The 19,567-nt window shown below is 46.6% G+C and overlaps 1 protein-coding gene, 1 long non-coding RNA gene and 1 other non-coding gene across 5 annotated transcripts; 1 reads left to right on the top strand and 2 right to left on the bottom strand.

Moving 5' to 3' along the window:
* Positions 1-299: 299 nt before the first annotated feature.
* LOC116665705 lies at positions 300-4,137 on the bottom strand. Its single transcript, XR_004322354.1, has 2 exons — positions 2,596-4,137; positions 300-2,303 (listed from the first exon to the last, which is right to left on the bottom strand). It is a non-coding gene; the product is annotated as an uncharacterized LOC116665705 (long non-coding RNA).
* Positions 4,138-6,836: 2,699 nt separating this feature from the next.
* On the top strand, positions 6,837-6,908 carry TRNAS-AGA. Its single transcript has one exon. It is a non-coding gene; the product is annotated as a tRNA-Ser (tRNA).
* A 3,569-nt stretch (positions 6,909-10,477) lies between these two features.
* PPP1R14A (protein phosphatase 1 regulatory inhibitor subunit 14A) lies at positions 10,478-14,997 on the bottom strand. Of its 3 annotated transcripts, XM_032486150.1 has the most exons (6): positions 14,879-14,997; positions 14,536-14,813; positions 12,281-12,361; positions 11,989-12,073; positions 11,629-11,661; positions 10,490-10,735 (listed from the first exon to the last, which is right to left on the bottom strand). In XM_032486150.1, the coding sequence occupies exons 2-6, from the start codon at positions 14,734-14,736 to the stop codon at positions 10,656-10,658; spliced, it is 480 nt and encodes a 159-aa protein (XP_032342041.1). In that variant the 5' UTR covers positions 14,737-14,813; positions 14,879-14,997; the 3' UTR covers positions 10,490-10,655. The 3 variants fall into 3 exon arrangements, with proteins under 3 accessions (XP_032342042.1, XP_032342039.1, XP_032342041.1); XM_032486148.1 differs by having other exon boundaries at positions 10,488-10,735; positions 14,536-14,993; XM_032486151.1 differs by lacking the exon at positions 11,989-12,073 and having other exon boundaries at positions 10,478-10,735; positions 14,536-14,970.
* Positions 14,998-19,567: the final 4,570 nt, after the last annotated feature.

The raw sequence follows: 19,567 nt of genomic DNA, 5'->3' as shown, positions 1-19,567 counted from the left end.
TTAAAAATACAGCATGTATATCTTGTATAGCTCCTGATTTGAACCAACCCATTTAAAAAGACATTTCTGAGACAATTGGGATATTTAAACAGAGTATGTGTTACAAGATAGTAAGGAAATATTGTTAAGTGTTTGGTCTGATAATGGCGTTGTGGTTATGATTTTTGTAAAGTCATTATTTGGTTGAGATAGATAATGAAGTGTTTGAGATAGATAATTACAGGCAGGGTTGGTTTTGTGTGTGTGTGTGTGTGTGGCTTAAACTTAGGGTTCGTTTTAAAGTCTTACAACTAGAGGGGAGTGAGGGAACTTTCTGAGGTGATGGCGATGTTTTATTTCTTAATAAAGATTGGGGTTACACAGGTATAAGCAGTTGTCAAAATCCATGGAATTGCACACTTAAGGTTTTGCATTTCTTAGTGTACAAATTTTACCTTAAAAATAAGTAAATAAATCTTGAACTCTAGGTAATAGGATGCATGTAAGTTTCCCAGGGCTGCCATAACAAAATACCACAAACTGGGTGGCTTAAAACAACAGAAATTTACTCTCTCATGGTCCTAGAGGTCAGAAGTCTGAAATCAAGGTGTTCACTGGGCCATGCTCTCTCGAAGCTTCTAGAAGAGGATCCTTCCTTGCCTCTTTCAAGCTTCTGGTCCATCCCAGGAGTCCCTTGGCTTGTGGCTGCTTCACTGCAGTCTCTGCCTGTCTTCACAGGCCTTCTCGCTGTGTCTCTGTGCCTTCACATGGCTGTCTTCTCATAAGGGCACCAGTCATACTGAGTTAGGAGCCACTAGCGTGACCTCCTCTTAACTAAGTACATCTGCATCTTATTTGGAAATAAGGTCACATTCTACAGCACTGGGGGTTAGAACTTCAACAAGGCTTTTTGAGGGGACACAATTCAACTCGTAATCATGTGCTTGCTAAGCTCCAGTTCTAACCACCCCTTTGAGTTACTCATCGCTAAGTACTCGCATGTGTATGTGTGACGCCCATGTTAACACACTTCTGTTTGTTTTTCTCTCATTAGTCAGTCTTTTGTCTGTCTCATTTATAGGGCTCCAGGCAGAGAACCTTGGACTGGAGAGGGAAAATGATTTCTTTCCTCCACTGCAAGTCCAGGGGACTCCTTGAGTTGAGAAAGGGTGGAACTAAGAGTCTGGGAAGAGTTCACAGGTCAGAGACCTGGAGAGGAGAGAGCTGCTCAGGGAGAGGTCAGCAGAGACTGCCTCTGAGTAGTCAGCAGGGCGCTGATCAGTGAGGAAACAGCCTGTTTCATCTGCACTGTACTATCCTGAAGCTACCGGCTACCTGAAAGGATTAGAGAACAGCGCCCGCACTTACCCAGGGCTCCCAGTAGTGCCTGTCCCCACCAGCCAGACCGGAAAACCTCATCCTTCATGGGGTGGTGAGTGAAATACTCAGGAAGTTCTTGCCTCTGTAGTGGGAACAATTAGCCTTAGACGGAGCACTGCTCAGAGCCCACCTAAGACAACAAGAATATAAAACCCCAAAGCATCGAACTGCCTCCACGTCACAACCCAGAACAAACCTCGACAGTACTCATTAGAACGCAGAAACTATTCAGCACTCAACAAGGCAAAATCAAAGCTCACTGAACATTCAGAGAAGCAGGAAAACATGATGAAATTAATCAGGAACTGAAACTGACCCCAAACTGACACACATGTTAGAACTATCAACAAGGACATGAGAACCATTATCACAACTCTGTTCCATATGCTCAAAAAGTTAACTAGAGACATGGAAGATAGAAAACAGACCCAAACTGAACCTCTAGAGATTAAAAACTACAGAGGATGTGATGAGAAAAATTACGTTGGATGGAAATAAGACAATCACACATTGCTGGAAAAAAAGACTCCTGAATCTGAAGGAGAAGCAGTCCAAAATGAAACATATGGGAAAAAAATAGAAAAAAAAAATGAAAAGAGCATCACTGAGCTGTGGGACAATTTGAAGCAACCTAATATATAGTGAATATGAGTTCTCAAACAAAGGGGGAGGGCAGAAAAATATCTGAAGAAATGATGGCCCCCAAATTTCCAAATCTGATGAAAACTATAAATCCACAGACCCCGAAAGTGCAATCAAACCCAACCCAGAAAACATGAACAGAACTACACCAAAACACCTGATCGTCAAATCGCTCAAAACCAGCAAGGTAGAGAAAATTCTTAAAAGCAGCCATAGACGATGTGAGGCAGGGCGAATATAGCTCAAGTGGTAGAGAGCATGCTTGGCATACACAAGGTCCTGGGTTCAATCTGCAGTACCTCCTGTAAAAATAAATAAATAAGTAAACATAATTACCAAAAACCAAAAATTTTTTTAAAAGTTAAAAAAAAAAAAAAGCAGCCAGAGAAAAAGACATCTTAACTACAGAGGACTAAAGATAAAAACATCAGATTTCTCTTCAGAAACCATTTGAGCAGGGGAGCAGTATCTTTTAAAGTATTGCAGTTAAAACCGCAAACTGTCAACCTAGCATTCAATACCCAGGGAAAATATCTTTCCAAAACAAAGGCAACTAAATGGAATATTATTCAGCCATAAAAAGAAATGACTTACTGATAACACGTGATGAATTGGGAGACCTGGATGAATTGGGAGAGTACCAAGTTAGGTGAAGTAAGACAAGCCTTTTGAGCAGGTACTTCTGGTAGGAGCCACCAGACAGATCAAAACGAACAACCATAATTCTTTGAGAAGAAGGTCCGTTCTGCTGCCTCCAGAACCAACAATGCAGGCTGTTGTCTCCAAGGCTGCTGCTGCTGACCTGGGTGGAACCAGGGTAGGTTAAAATGCACACAGGTTTTTCACTGGGACTCAGTTATTTTTTTCTGTGATATGACTTTGCCACTGAGCCATCAAGAGTTGGAGTCTAGTTCCTCTCCCTGTGAATTTGGACTGGCCTTAGCGACAGGGTTGTAACCCACAGGTTGGGATGGATGTGATGTTGCATCACTAAGAAGGTAAAGTCCAGAGAAAGCTTGTGGTTCCCGCCCTGACTGCTTACAACACTTTCACAAACCTCCATGCTGGGAGGAAGCTCAAGTTATGCAGAGGCCACATGACCTTTATGTCATTCAGCCCAGGCACCAGACACATGAGTAAAGAAGCTTCCAGATAACTTCAAATTCAGCCATTTGAGGCACCCCCAGTGACACAGATTTTCCTAGCTGGGGTACCAGACACTGTGCAGCAGAGACAAGTAATCTTTGCTGTCTGTCTGAATGCCTGACCCACAGAATCATGAGCATAGTAGAAGGGTTGTGGCACCATCTCACTCAGGGCAAAAGAACAAGGTCCTCATGGTACCCCATAAAGCACCACACAGTCTGACCCCATCATCTCTCTGATCTGGGCTCCTCCCACTCTCCCCCTCACTCACTCTGTCCCAGCCATAGGGCCTCCTCCACTGATAATCCAACAAGCAGTATACTTCTACCTCAGGGCCTTTGCACTGGCTGTTCTTTTTGCCCAGAATAGTCTTTCCCAAGTTGTCCCCATCCCTGCCTCAGGTTCTTTGCTCAAATGTCCTAGTGATGCTTCTGACTCCCTGTATTAATTTCTGATGGCTGCTATAACGTGTTACCACAAACGTAGTGGCTAAAAACATCACAAATCATCTAATAGTTCCGGAGGTCATAAGTCTGAAACGGGTCTGATGGGGCTAAAATCAAGCTGTAAGTGGAGCTGTGTTCTTGTGGAGGTTCTAGGGGAGAATGTGTTTCCTTACCTTTTCCAGCTTCTAGGACCCACTGACCCTCCTTGGTTCATGGCCCCTCCTCGGCTCATGGCCCCTCCTCCATCTTCAAAGCACAACCTCTGTTTCCATCCTTCCATTTCACTTACTCTGACCCTCTTGCCTCCTTCTTTGAGGATCCTTGTGAGCTACACTGGGCCCATGTGGATAATCCAGAATAATCCTCTCATTTCAAGATCCTTAAGGAGGAAAGGGTGGGATGGGGAAGGATAACTTGAGAGTAGGGGATTTGCAGATACTAACTACCATATATAAAATAGATCAACAACAAGGTCCTCCTGTATAGCACAAGGAACTATATTCAATATCCTGTAATAGTCCATAATGAAAAAGAATATGAAAACATATATATATACACATATATATATATATATAACTGAATCACTATGCTGTACACCTGAAATTAACACAACATTGTAAATCAGCTATATGTCAATTAAAAAAAAAGATCCTTAATCGTATCTGCAAAGTCCCTTTTGCCATATGAGGGAACAAATTCACAGGTTCTGGGGATAGGATGTGAACATTTTGGGGGGCCATGTTTCTGTCTACCAACCACCCTATTGAAAATTGCAATCTTCCCTACCCAAACACTTCCAATCTCTTTATTGTTTAATTTTTTTTCTCTTTTCCCCCCTCGGTTTAATTTTTTCCATAGGTTTTATCACTTTCTAACGTAGTATATAATCCACTTATTTATGATATTGCTTATTATGGGCTTTGCCCTGCTAGAGCATTGGCTCCTGAAACACCCTGGCATCTGGGATAGTACCAGACACGTAATAGGTGTTCAAAAACATCATGAATGAGTGAATGGGTTACTCTCCAGAAGACTGGACCATGATCCACTCCCACAGGCGGTGCGAGGGCTGCCGTGTTTCCCAACGCCAGGGCCAGGTATTGATCTGACTCACTCACTGTATTACCACCTACTGCATGCATGCTTTCTGGGCTGTTCTGTTGGTCCCTGCCTTTGCCACTCCTGCCGATGTGTTATCCAGCTTTCTAAATTTTGTCCCATCAGTAGATGTTAAATGATATCTCATTGTTGTTTTAAGTTGCATCTTTCAGATTACTATTGATTTTAAGAATTTCCCAATGTGCTGATGAACGGTTTGGTTTGGGCTTCCTGACCTCATAATTCTCTGCTTGTGCCCCTTGCATATTTTTCTATCATGGTTGCTATCTTTCTTTCTTTCTTTTTTATTTTGGCAAGGGGGAATTAATTGGGTTTGTTACTTTTTTCTTTCAATAGAGGTACTGGGGATTGAACCCAGGACCTCATGAATGCTAAGCGTGCGCTCTACCACTTGAACTATACCCTTCCCCACAAAGGTTGCTATTTTTCTATGCTGATTTGCAGGAGTTCCTAGTAGCTTCTGAATTTTAATCACGCATCCATTTTAAATGTGGCAAATATCTTCTCTCATTCTGTCCATTAAATACTAACTTTGTCTAGGATGTCTTTCCTTGAAAAGAGACTCAATTTTGATATGAGCAAATTCATCAATTTTTTTTTTTTTTTGCCTTCTGGTTTATACTTTTGAAGTTTTGTTTTCGAAGTCTTTCCCCACCCCGAATTCACTGCTCCTCTTATCCCCAGGTGCATAACAAGCTGCGCTAGACGTGGTGGTGTGAAACAGCAAGCGTTTCCCACATTTATCTCTCACGGTTCTGGGAGTGACTAGGCTTAGCTGAGCAGTTCTCACTTGGGGTCCCTCATGCCATTGACGCCAGATGGTGTCTAGGGCTGGAGTCATCTCATCCAGGCTTTCTCACTCACAAGTCTAGTAGTTGATGCTGGCTGTTGGCTAGAACACAAAGCCTCTCCATGTGCCCTGGGCTTCCTTACAACATGGCAGCCGGATTCCAAGAAAAAGCATCCCAGAGGAGGGTGTAGCTCAGTGGTAGAGTGTGTGCTTAGCATGCACAAGGTCCTGGGTTCAGTCCCTAGTACCTACATTAAAAAAAGAAAAGAATTTATTTATAAATTATAAATAAATAAACTTGATTAACCCAAAAAATAAATTTAAAAAATTAAATCAAATTAAAAGAAAGGCATCCCAAGAGAGCCAAGCTGAAGCCTTTTATGACCCAGCCTGAGAAGTCACTGTTATGAACTGAAATTTGGTGTCCCACCAAAATTTATATATTGAAGCCCTAATCCCCAATGGGGTGGTATTTGGAGATGGGGCCTTTGGGAGGTAATAAGAGTTAGATGAGGTCATGAAGGCAGGACCCTGTTTGGATGGGAATTGTGTCCTTATAAGAAGAGACACCAGAGAACTTGCTCTCTCTCTTTCTGCTAGGTATGAGGTCACAGTGAGGAGGCAGCTGACTGCAAGCCAGGAAAAGAGCCCTCACCAGAACTCAACCCTGCTGGCCCCCTGATCATCGACTTCTCAGCCTCTAAAACTGTGAGAGAATTAATTTCTGTTGTTTAAACCACCCACTCTGTGGGACTTCATAATGGCAGGCTGAGCAGATTAAGAAACTCACTCAGCATTACTTGCAGCACATTTTTTTTTCTGTTAGAAATGCATCACTTGAGGCTGGTCCATTTTCAAGACAAGGGGGATGAGACCCCACCTTTTGATGGGAGGTGTCTCAAAGAATTTGTGGACATATCACTGTGATAGCCTCCCCCATTTTCTTTTATTAACTCCATAGTTTAGGTCTTTATTTCATTTGGAGTCTACCTTTGTATATTGTGTGAGGTAAGGTTGCTTTTTCCCCCTCCATATAGAGAGCCAGTTTTACCGCTGCCACAATGAATAATCCATCCTTTCCCATGGAATGGCAGTGTCACCTCTATCGTTTTGTGAAGTCCCTAGACATGCCAGTGTCTGCCTGTGACTCTGTTCTGTTCCTTTGCTTTGTTCATCTGTTCCTGCCTCAATACCATAGTTTTTATTACCATGGCTTTGCCATGTAGCTTAGTAGTTAATAAAGCAAGCCCTCCCCTCTTTCCTTTTTAATGTTGACTTAGTTATTTGTACACCTTTATTCCTCATACAAATTTTAGAATAGATTTTATCGGGGGGAGGGTATAGCTCAGTGGTAGAGCACATGCCTAGAATGCATGAGGTCCTGGGTTCAATCCCCAGTACCTCTGTTAAAAAATAAATAAAAATAAATAAACCTAATTACCTCCCCCCCAAAATAAATAAAAACAAAGTTAAAAAAAAAAGATTTTATCAAGCATCTCAAAAAAAAATCCATCCAGAATTCTGATTGAGATTGCTTTGAATTTATCAGCTGATTTGGAGAGAACTGACATGTGGCTAATATTCAGAGATCTTATGCAGAGGCATGGGTGGTCTCAATTTTTTCAGATTATCTTTTATATCCTTTATAGGCATATTAATGTTTTTTTCCATCAAGGCCTTATGTATATTTGATTAAGTTATTAGATAAACTATAGTTTTGGTTGCTACAGAGGACCCCACCAGTTGTTTAAATTGTGTTTTAATTGATTATTACGGAGTTACTGAAATAATATTGATTCTTTTTTCTTTTTTCTTATATATATTATTTTATTAATTTTCTCCAACCCTTGAGTCAAGGGCTGACTTTCAATAATGTTACTGATTCTTGTAGGCTTATCCTAAATCAACCATGATCCATCCTTCATGAAGAGCCTCCCTGCTCTATTTTGAAAGTGAGAAGTATTTCTAAAACATGTTGGCCAATCGTATCATCAATGCCAGCCCATTTCTAATATTTATCATTCTAATTAGCAAAGCCCCTGGTGTTGATCAAAGATGGTTGAGTACCTCGCAGGAGCTACCTCTCTAGTCAGTTCTTATACGCTAACTGACCAGCCCTGGAGTAACTGACCTTTGGGGTGTAGCTAAAAAACCAACTGATATAGACAGTAGGGGGCGCTGAGGCCTCACTTCTATTCGAGGAGGGTTACTGTGCACGGAGAATGTGGCCAGCAGGAGGCGCTATTATTGGGCAAGCACCTACTGTGTGCCAGGCACTGTGGCAGACATTAGGAATACAGCCATGCCTAAGGAGTTAATATTCTGAAAGCTGAGGAGGATAGACAGACAATAAATCAAACTAATACATAATTAAATTCTGTAAGGAAAATAAATTATTGTGACAGGATAGTGACAAGGGGTGGCTCCATAGATGAAGGGCTCAAGGACAGCTGTCCAGAATTTCATCTAAGTGATGAGGGGCTCTGGGCAGAGAGCTCATGGCAGAGGAAACGTCCGTGGGTCCTGGACGGGAAAAGCCCCGTAGGAGTGAAGGTGAGAAAGGGGATAGTAGCACAGGTGAAGGGCAGAGAGGAGAGGGATGAAGGCAGAGTGATGACAGGTGATGGGGTGGGGAGTTGAGGGGGGCACTTCGGTTTCTCTTCAGAAGCCAAAGGAAGCCTGTGAAAGGAGCAGGGTGAGTAGAGACTAAGGTGAACGCGAAAAAGCATTATTTGGCTGCTAAGTGGGAAACAAGACCATAGACCCTGGGAGATAGGGTGAGGTGAATGTGGCCACATTGCCAGGTGGTGTGTCAGGTACACTGTGCCCCTTGTGAAACTTCCTTATCTGAGGGCCTGTAATTCAGCATTCCCAAGGAACATCTTGCTGGCCAGGGATGGTGGCTGTAAGGAACTAACAGTCCAGCCCTCCCTGCAATGATAAGGGTGATAACAATGCTTATTATGTGCCTGACACTAGTCTATGATCTGTGCATTTAAACCTCACAACCACCCTGGGAAATGGTACTATTATAATCATCTTGATTTTACAGATATGGAAACTGAGGCACAGAGAGGTTGAGTGACTTGCTCAAGACCACATAGCAAGGAAGTAGGTCAGATGGCATTTGAATCCAGGCACTAACCCTAGAGTCCATGATCTTATCTGCTATAGTATGCTGCTTCCCAATCCTTTGGTGGTAGCCTTGCTCTCAAATTGTATTGCTCTTTAGATAATATCTCAGTGAGCCATCAGCAGTCATTAACACCTCAGTATAAATTAGTCCACCTCTTCCTGCCACTGAAGAATAGCAATCATCGCTATGGTTTATTAGAGACACTATAGTGTAGAAGTAGTTGGGTTCTGGGGTCGTAACGCCTGGGACTGAAGCCCAGTGCCACTTCCCAGCTGAGTGACCTTAGGCAAGTGACATCACTAATCTGGGCCTCAGTTTCCTCATCCATGAAGACCCCATTTTCCAGATGAGGAAACTGAGAAGCCCAGCACATGGCACACACAAGACTTTGCTTGAATGCCAGAAGGAGAGATTCCTCCATTACATTCTCTATACAGTTGTGTGGAAGGAGGGGGCGCTGGGAGCCTGAGGTCTGTCTGCATGGGGACAGCAAAGTCACCTGAGGGCTGGATGGACCAGGTGATCATGGATGTCCCTCTTCTTCCAGGTCAGCTTCTCTTCCTACCAGCCTGGACCTCAGACCCCTGGGATGGGTGCCTGATCCTGGCAGGGCTGCTGAGTGGCACGGGATGGGCATGGGGTGTGGGATCCCTGTTTATTCAGTAGAGGCAAGGTGGGAGATGTGCTTTGCTCTGGGGGAAGGTACCCCAGCTCTGGCCCAGCCCCAGGCCTAGCACAGCCACAGCCCCACTCCATCCCCTGACTGTACACAGCTGGGACCACTGGCCCCAAACAGACCTACTGTTTAAATAATGAACTTCCAGTTTTTGGTAAACAGCTACTACCCACTTCTGAAATCTTAGCCCTTCCCCTGAAAGTCTTCAGGGCCCCCTTATACTCCAGCATGAGCATGCCCCAGCCCAGGGGGCGTCCCTGAGCCATCTCTTGGGGACTTGTCCACCCTAATTGGTAAATGGGCCTGCCAATATTTGGTCTCTTCCCTGGCTCAGCCCTAATGTCAATTCCTCCATCCACCAGTTCAGAGTCCTCAGATATGGGTACCCATTTCACACAACCCCTATGCATCCTTCAAAGCCCTGCCTAGGGAGAGGGTATGGCTCAGTGGTAGTGCGTGCCTAGCATGCATGAGGTCCTGGGTTCAAACCCCAGTACCTCCATTAAATAAATAAATAAATCTAATTACCTCTCCCACTAGGGAAAAAAAAGTAAAAATAAAACCCTGGCCGAGATGTCACTTTCTTCAGGAAGCCTTCCAAGATTTCTTCACCACCTGACAAGTGAATGGCTCCTCCCACACCCTGGGCTCACAAGTATCTTGGATCATTTCGCACATTTTGCTCTAAACTTCCATCCACAGGCTCTTCTTCCCCACCAGTGTGTGAGCACCTGGATGCTAGGGACCACCTTCTGCTCATCTTTGTGGCCTCAATACCTATGGCCCTATTAAGCATACAATAGGTGCCCAATAAAATCTACAGAGTAGATGAATGGTTTGTTCACATGCGCTGTGGTTATATCAGGCACATTCCATCCTGTGCATCTCCTGTGGCCCAGGGATCACAGGCGGTCACCCCCACAGGAGCCCCCCTAGTGCCACCCACACGCTGAGGCCCTGCCTGCTGGGACTGGGCCAAGGCTGGGGGAGGTGGACAGGATATGAGTCCCAGGGGTGTGAGGTCAGCAGGGCCTGTTCTCATGCTCTCTGGCTGCAGAATGACTCTCCATCTGTCCGGGAGCCGGGGTGCTTGGACCAGAGGAGAAGCAGCCGGAGAGAGGGAGGCGGGGGGAGGAGCTCAGGGCTGCTCCCACAGCAACCAGGAGAGGAAAAACAGGCACACAGTGTTATTGTTACAGAACCATTAAATACAACTTACAGACAAGCCAGGACAGTGTTGGGGGTTGGAGGGGACGGAGAGGGAGGGAGGGGGTCACAGAAGCCAGAGAGGGTCAGGGAGGTGCGGTCCGGGCACAGTCCTGGAGGGGGCTCAGGCTGCCGTCACCAGAGGGACTGGGTTGGCGGAGGCCTGGCTGCTTGTGGAGGCCTCGCAGCTTCACCAGCAGCTCCTGGACAAAGTCCTGAGGACAGAGAGGGGGCACTGAGAACAAGAGGAGGGGCGGGCATTCCCTGCCCAGCCCAGCCCTTTGGACCTGGGCCCCTCTTTCTCCCACTTCCTGATCAATGAGAAGGGGTGGAGGTGGAGTTAAGGAGGGGTAGAGGCTGCAGATGGAGAAGGATGCAAGGTGGGGAGAGAAAGAGACAGAGACCAGAGACAGGGAGACAGAGATGGAGAGAGACAGAGACTGAGATATGGATGCAGGGACAGAGAGAAACAGAGAGATGCAGAGACAGAGAGAGAGAGAGAGAGAGAGAGAGAGAGGGAGAGACAAAGGAATAGAGAAAGAAACAGAGCCATAGAGAGACACAGATATTTCTTAGGCTAAGAGATCACCAGGAAGGTCCCTGGGGACAGAGGCCTGAGCTGGCTCTAGGGCAGACAGACACACAGTGATGTTTGTCCGATAGGCAGCCCAGAGCTGGTTAGAGAAACATGAATATTTTTCCCTTTTAAAGCAGAGAAGGAAGTGGGAGGGGCTGGGCCTCTGAGCTTCAGAGACTGAAAGGATGGAGGGCCCCTGGAGAGGTGGGGAAGGGAGCCCCAGGGTGGTGGAGGCTGAGCCGGCCCACAGAGCACAGCACAGACAGAAATAGGAGACAGATGGGGGAGCGTCTCAGCAGGAAGGAGATAATGGAGTCCCCGTGGCAGATGGAGAGAGAGGACAGGAGTGATGAAGACAAAAGACACCACTGGAGATAGGGAAAGGGCTGTGAGTGAGACAGGGCTCCCCAGAGTTCCCTCTGCAGGTCCTGGGCACCACCAGCTTCTGCCCTCCTCCCTGGAGACCCCCCCCCACCCCAATCAGGAGCCAGAGGGCAGAAGAGGGCCTGTGATGGGGGATGGAAAACTCACCTCTGTGGGGTTCAAGCACGACTTTAGGAGTCCCTAAAGATCCCCCGCAAAAAAAAAAGAGAGAGAAGAAAAGAAAATAGTAAATGACTAACATCTAGGCCCTTCCAACCCCTTCCTTTTCTCAACAAAGCCCCACAGCAGCAAGACAAAATGGAAGTCAGACTCCAGGTGGACTTCCCATGTGGCTTCAAGGGAGGAACAAGGCTTGAGGGTCTTATAGAGCAACTGGGGGCAGGGTTGAGTCAAGAAACTCAGCACCAGGACCAGCGCTAGATCCAGAGAGGGCCAGAAGGTCACACAGCGTTTCCTGCCTCTGGGAGAGCACAGGCCTAAAGAGCAAGGACACTGCATCCAGACCACCTGGCTTGGACTCCCAGTTGTGCTCTCTCTGAGCTGTGTGATCCTGAGCCAGTGACTGAATCTCTCTGGGCCTCATCTTCCTTATCTGGAAAATGGAGATAATAGCAGTAACAATGAAACGGAGATAATAAACCCTTCTAGGGTTTTGTGAGGATTAAATGAGTTAATAAGTATAAAGCAATTGAAACAGTGCCTGGCACATAGGACGTGCTCGATGAACACATTAACTGTGGATGTGATTTTTAGGGAGGTGCAGGGGAGAGGGCTGGGGACGGCTTTCCCTTCCACCTACTTGGATTTTCCGGCTTCTCTCCTCTTCACTCTCTAGTTCCAACAGTTCATCGATGTTGACCTCATCAGGCATGTCTGCCTCCTAAGGCCAGGAGGGAAGGGTAGTCAGGGTCCCTCTCCCCTCCCTCCCCCCAGGGCCCAGCTGGCAGGTTCTGGAGCAATAATGTGGCAGTCAGGGACAGCACCACCAAGGCGGGACATCTGGGTGTTGGGGGGAGGGGTGACAGATGGGTTGACAGAGGCCCGGGAGCCGGTACCAGCTGGGATGCTGGCCTCTGGGCCTTAGGAGTCTCGGATGCTGGCACAGGTCTCTCCTCTTGGCCTCAGTTCCCACAACGGGAAACAGGCCTGGTCGAGTGTTGGAATGTCTGATTCTGGGATTCAGGAGAGGGGCTGGCTCTGCCCTTTCAAGGGAAAATTTAAGCACTAGGTGCAGGGGAGGGGAGCTGGCAGGCCAGAGCCTGCTAGGGGTGGCCCTTTACTCCAGGGGACGGGGAGGGAGGGGCGTGCTTGGGCCAGCCCCCAATGCCAAAGTGCCACCCTTATGAGTCCAGGAGGCCCTACAAGGTGGGTAGGTGGGTGGGAAAAGCCATGAGCCCAACTCTGAGCAGCCAAGAGGGGGGACCCTTGTATGGCTTCTTGGGGCAAAAGGCCAAATACTGGCTGGCTTAGTACCCCTGTGGGGGACAAAACCCAGCTGTCTGAGCAAGAGATCCCAGAGACCATTGATTTTTTTTGCCTCCCCCACCCAAAGTCCTGCTGACCCTGCTGTGGACTTCAGGACTGGGTTGTCCGGGGATTGTGTATAGAGACAGGGCTCTGGAGTGTCCATAAGTGTGTTACCTGCCTGTGTGAGTCTCTGGGTATGAGCCAGAGCCTGATGCCAAGATGCCAGCGCCGGCACGAGGGTGCCGAGGGACGTGACATCGTGTGCGACTTACACAGGGACTACCGTCCTATGGCTTAGCTGTGTTTGCCTTACCACCATGTGTCATTGTATCCTATGTTCATCAGTAAGTGACCACAGGGTCACTTGGGTCCTGGAGAGCCTGGTGAGCTATAGTGCCCTCTATCTGAGGATGACATCATAGGAAGCCACCTACAACTAGCAACTGCCCTCTGTGTGAGGCCACATGAGTCTGAGAACAGAGGGCCCTCATGTCATCGCGAGGGGCCCAGGCTTCTTCCTGCTTCGTGCTGTGCTGACAAGGCTCTGTGGTCCCGTGTGTCTGTGCACTGATACCCGTGACTGTGTTCTGCACATGGGTGTGTTGTACGAAGTGTGACTTCGAGCAGAGACTCAAGTGAAAGGTCATGTCTGTCTGTCAATTATGAGACAACACAGAAGGCTGTAGCTTATGCTTCTGTGTGTCCTCGGGCAGCTGCAGTGTCTGCCACTGTACGTCGGTGATGCCCGTAGCTTATGCGGTTTTCTGTCTGGGTGTAGCTATAATTTCTGTTATTTTATGTCTGTGCGTGGCTGCAGCATCTGTCATTGTGTTTACACGTGATTATCTTTTTTGCTTTTGGGAGATAATGGATGGTCGTTACTTGAATCATGGGGTGTCGGGGTAGCTGTCCTAGCTTGTACCGTCTGAGTCGCTACAGCTGGTGCTGTGTGTGTCTATAGCTCCAGAATGGCTGTAGCTGGAGGCCTTTTATATGGGTGCCGTTGCTGTGTTGGGTCTGCATTTGGCTGTGGTCTGTGCTATTGTGGCGGTGAGAGCCTGTGTCTGTAGCATATGTTGATCTGTAAGTGACCACAGCTTGTGTCCTTGAGAGCCTGTGTGTGGCTGTTGCTTCTGTCACTGTCTGTGAGGGGCCATAGCTGGTCACTGTGCACGTCTGTGAATGCTGATGCTTCCTTTGCTGTGTGGCTCCATGTGATTGTATCTTCCCTGTCACCGTGTCTATGTTTGGCTTTAAGACATCCTCCTCCCCGCCCCACCCAGGCCTTTCTCCAGATATGGCCACTCCAGCTCCCTAACTTTGCCTGCTCACCTCCCATATGCTAAAACCCTGGCCCTCCCCTGATGTTTGGACCCAAGCGTGCGTCTCTGTGTGTGCAGAGTGCCAATGGAAGGTGGACGGCGGGGCCCATGAGTCCCAGGGTGTGCGTCCTCCTGCGCAAACGAAGCTGCGCGTGCACCAGCGAGCACAAGCAACCAGAGACCCCCACCCAGGCGTAGGGAGTTGGGACCCGGGGTCTGTGGGTCCGGGACTCCCCCCTGCGTCCCCCACCCCTCCTCGCCTCACCCTGCCGCGGTACAGCTCTTCCAAGCGCCCGTCGATCCACTTCTCCACGTCCAGCCGCCGCTGCAGCTCCCGCCGATCATACTTGACGGTGACACGCGCGTGTCGCTTCTGCAGACCCCCGGGGCTACCCCCAGGCCCGCGGGCCCGCGATGGAGACTGCAGCTTGCTCAGTACGCGCTTGCCCAGCCGCTGAGCTGCCATCGCGGTCCTGGCCCCGGCCCCGGCGCCGCGCTGTGCGCTTTCGCCTCGCGCCCGGGGGACCTCTTACGGGCCGGGGCGGGGCCGGCCGGGGGCGGGGGCTCAGGCTCGCCGGGGGGCCGGCCCCGCCCCAGCCCCCCGGGGCCTCAGTTTCCCCGCCTGCAGCGCCAGGACTGGCCGCGGCCGCGCGCTCCGGGGTGAAGCCCGCGGCGGTGCCTGGCCTAGGTATGGGCGGAGTCCCGGAACCCTGGGCCGGGGCCCGGCGGCTGGGGCTCCCGGGTCCTGGATCCCGCGGGGCGGGTCCCAGGATGGGCTCTAGGGGACCCGGCCTGTCTGCGCCCTCTGGCGGTTGCAAGGGACCGTGCAGGAGCCCCTGTGTTACCTATTCTATTTTCAAGGGAAGATCAAGCCGGAGTACTCACAGCACATCATTATTTCGTTTTTTCATTTATTCACTCATCCATGCATCCATTCTCTCATATCCACACACTCTATTCAACAAATATTCACTTGCTGTCATAACGTCTGAGATTTTAAGCCCCATCTGTCTCCCTCTTTCCTCTCTCTCAGACTCCTCATGCCAGATAGTATCCAGCGATCCTGTCCATGTCTGGTCATTTCCAGTCTCCCCCTCCCCAACTCCCCTAGGCAATGGGGATAGATCAATGAACAAAATAGACCAGTCCTCATGAAGTTGGCATTCTTGTGGTGGAGACAAGCAGTAACATAAGTAAGTATAGCATATTACAGTTTATTAGAAGACGATCAGTTCTATGGAGAAATATGAAGCAGAGAAAGAGAAATGGATTGAGGGTGGGGTTGCAATTTTAGCGAGAACAATTTAGTGAGAGCAAGAATTAATTTAAAACTTTAAAACTTCTAGTTGGCCCTGTCCCTCCCCTGCTTAAGACTATCCATAATTAGGCAATGTTTTCTTAGATATGATACCAAAAGCAAAGCAAGAAAAGAAAAAATAGATAAATTGGACACCATCAAAATTTTGAACTTTTGTGTTTCAAAGAACATCATCAAGAAAGTGGAGAGACATAACATTGTAAAATGACTATAACTCAATAAAAAAAAAGTTTAAAAAAAAAGAAAGTGAAGAGACAACCCAAAGAATGAGAGAAAAAGTTGCAAATTATGTATCTGAGTAGGTACTTGTATTTAAAATAAAGAAGTCATGGAATTCAATAGTAGTAAGATGACCCAATTAAAAAATAGACAAAGGATCTGAATAGACATTTCTCTAAAAAAGATACACAAAAGCCAATAAGCACATGAAAAGATGCTCAAAATCATGTGGAAAATGCAAAGCAAAACGGCAGTGAGACACCACTTCACACAGTAGGTTGGCCATAATTTTCTCAAAATGGAAACTACCAAGTGTTGGCAAGGATGTGGAGGAATCAAAACCCTTATGATGGGGATGTAAAATGGAACAGCTATTTTGGAAAACAGCCTGGAAGTTCCTTAAAAGTTTAAACTTAGAGTTACCATACGATCCAGCAACTCCATTCTTAGGTATATGCCAGAGAATTGAAAACATGCCAGGCACAGTCCCATCCCAGCACCTTTGCACTAGCTGTTCTCTCTCTCAGGAAAGCTCTTCCCTAGAATGACATCAACAGGGTTCACTTCTTCTTCTCCCTGAGATGTCACCTGTGCTGTGAGGGCTCCTCTGACCATCCTATTTCATACTGCAACTCCCATACCCCTTACCTGGCTCTATGTTTTATCCATAACACTCACTGCCTTTTAACATTGTATATAATTTACTCATTTTATTTATTGTCTGTTTTCCAAGTAGTGGTATACTAAAGGGAGGGAAATAGGGGTGGTCCACCTTGGGTATAGGCAAAAAGGGGTGCACTGTCTGTAGAGAATTTTAAAATAGTAATAAAACTGACCCAAAGTTGGCCAAGTTTTTATTATAGCATGCACTGACAAATTCAAAACCGTATCAGCGATAAAAATAATCCTCCCACCCCCAGGAAACAATCATTTGTTGGTGTACTTACTGAACAATTGATGCAATACTGTTGAGTTTTAATAATATATATGTAAGCTTCAAATTAAATATTTGTATTACTCTCTCCTCTAGTAAAAATTGTATGTGTATTAGTTTTCTCTTACTGTGTAATTAATTACCACCAACTTAGTGGCTTAAAATAACACACATTTCTTATTTCAAAGTTTCTGTGGATCCAGTCTAGTCATGGCTTAGCTGGGCCCTCTGCTCCAGGGCCTCACCAGACTGCAATTCAGGTGTCAGTCAGGGCTGTCATCTCATCAGAGACTCGACTGGGGAAAGATCTGCTTCCACTTGCTTGCAGTTGTAGGGATAAGGTCTTCATTTTCTTGCTGGCTATTAGTAGGGTTTGCTGTCAGCTCCTAGGGGCCACCTACAGTTCCTTGCCATGTGGCCCTCTCCATAGATCCTCTGACAAATGTGATGGCTCATATCTTCCAAAGCCAGCAATGGAGAGTGTCTCTCTTTCCAGTTCCACAAAGACAGAGTTTCGTATGTCATGTAATCACAAACCTCCTTTGCCATTTTCTATTGGTTAGAAGCAAGTTCCAGGTCCTGCTCCCACTTGAAGGGAAGGGATTATACAGGCCATAAACATGGCGGCTGTCCAATATCTGCTTGCCACAATATTCTATAGGGAAGTTAATATAGGGAACTCCCAAATATACAGTTGACCTCTGTCTTATGAAGACTCAGCTATGTGTGTTCATTTTGAAAATAAGTTCATAACAATTTGGAATCATTTGGGCTTGTGTCAGGCACAGTTTGATTCTCCAACGTCTGTGATTCAACGTATTCTTGCATAAATAATAGATTAGAAATTAAAATTATAGCACAATGATTATAAAGATGAAGAAATTATTCTGTCATTCTACATGTTCTTTTGGAGTTTTTGTGTTTAAAATTTTAAACAGTGAATCAGGGTATGAACTGGGAGGTATAATATTTTTATTTGTTAAGTACAAATTTTCATTCATACATGAAATATTTTACTGAATTTGAGTAATATCTTTAAAATGGAAATTTATTCATTTTCAATTATTAATTTTAAAGTGAAAGCACAAATAACATAATGATTCTTACATGATTATTATTAAAAATAATTTTTTGGTAGACAGGAGGAGGTATAAAAAAATTATCCACCCCAGGTGTTGTTACTGAACGTGCAAAGCCAATTTACTGACAAGGGCTTGTGGTAAAGGAAAGCATAGTGTTTATTTGCAGGGTGCCCAGCAAGGATAATGAGCAGCTCATGCTCAAAAGACTTGAACTCTCCGATGGTTTTCAGGAAAGGGATTTTAAGGGCCACATTTGGGGTGAGGCTTGCAGCACATGGACCTTTTTCTGATTGGATGGGGTGGTGATGTTTTGAGAATCTTAATCATCAGCCTTCTGGGGTCTACTTGCTTGTGGTCAGCATGTAATCGCCATCCTCCACCTGGACGGGGTCTTAGTTTCTGCAGAACAACTGAAAGATATGTGTCAGATTTTTATGTATACCCCTTGAGGGGGATCTTCTGACTCTTTTTATCACTGAACTATTGTTTCTTGCCTGTTTCCATTGTTTCTGCATTCCCAAACGTCCCTAATTAGTAACTGCTTAAGATCTTTAGAACTCAGGGAAGACCTAGGAAGCCTTTGTCTACAAACAATAAACAGAGGACTTTTGGACCTGGGAGGGCCCTACAGAGTCCTGCTCAGTTTCAGCCCTGCCTTTTCTTTGATGCTCTTCTGTCCTGAGGGAAACAGGGGCGGGACAAGAAAGGGAATAAAGTTTTGGATAGAGAGGTTAATCATAAACATGAACTCGGTTTAGGGCTTGGTTTCAGTGTCAGATATGCTAGATTCCTCACTGTTCTCAACACTAGAAAGTGAGTTTCAACAGGCCAGGAATTTTGCTTTGTTCACTGTTGTATCTTCTCCAGCATTTACAACAGTACTTGGTTCACAGTGGGTGCTCAAAGAATGTGCGGAATGAACGAACAGATGTGTGAATGAATCAACAGGCCTGTGCCTCCTCTCCAGCCTCAGCTCTCACTGCAGTTCTGTTTTTCAGCTCAAGCCTGGGTTTTAGTGGGATGGGGTAGGGGTAAGGGGTTCAGATGCTGAAGAGAACTCTGGCCTCACATTTCAGACTCTTGACCTTGAGTCCCAGGTCCTCAACGCAGATAAAAGAAGATGGTGGGCATAAAACTTTGTTTAAGGTAAACACCATTCTGATAACCCAGTTAAGGCTCTTCACATATTAGTAGGTCAGGAGGGAGTCTGAGTAGAGGGGGTGGCCCTGGCTCCAATAATGCACTGATGTCTTTCTTGCTCCAGGACTTCTGCATTTGTTGTTTGTTTGGAATGTCTGTCCGTCAGCCCTATTTATCCTTCAGGGTTCATTATCAAAACCACCTCCCCCACCTCCCAGTCCTCTGTTATTTTCCATCCCAGCCCCCAATCATCCATTTGCTTCATAGCATTGTTGGGTATTTTCAATAATACTGCACTTAAGTCATCCTGTTGGTCATCCTCTGCTTTTATGCCTGCCCTAATGCACCCCTCTTTCGGGATTCAGCTCATACATCCCTCTTTCAGGAAGCCTGCCCTGGCCCCCAAGCTGCTGAGATGCCTCCTCTGGGTTTCACTCCTTTCAGGCCTGATTACTCTACGTGTGCTTCCCCATCACAGCCCTGACATCTATTCTTGCCTGGTGAAGTATTTGTCTTCACCTCAGGACTGGGAACCGTGGACGCAGGATGTGGGGCTCTTGTTCATTCATGGCTCTATTACCTTCTCTGGGAAGCCCTCTGTGAA

This window comes from Camelus ferus, chromosome 9 (assembly GCF_009834535.1).
Source record: "Camelus ferus isolate YT-003-E chromosome 9, BCGSAC_Cfer_1.0, whole genome shotgun sequence".
Taxonomy (NCBI): domain Eukaryota; kingdom Metazoa; phylum Chordata; class Mammalia; order Artiodactyla; family Camelidae; genus Camelus; species Camelus ferus.
This window is presented reverse-complemented; position numbering and strand designations above follow the sequence as displayed.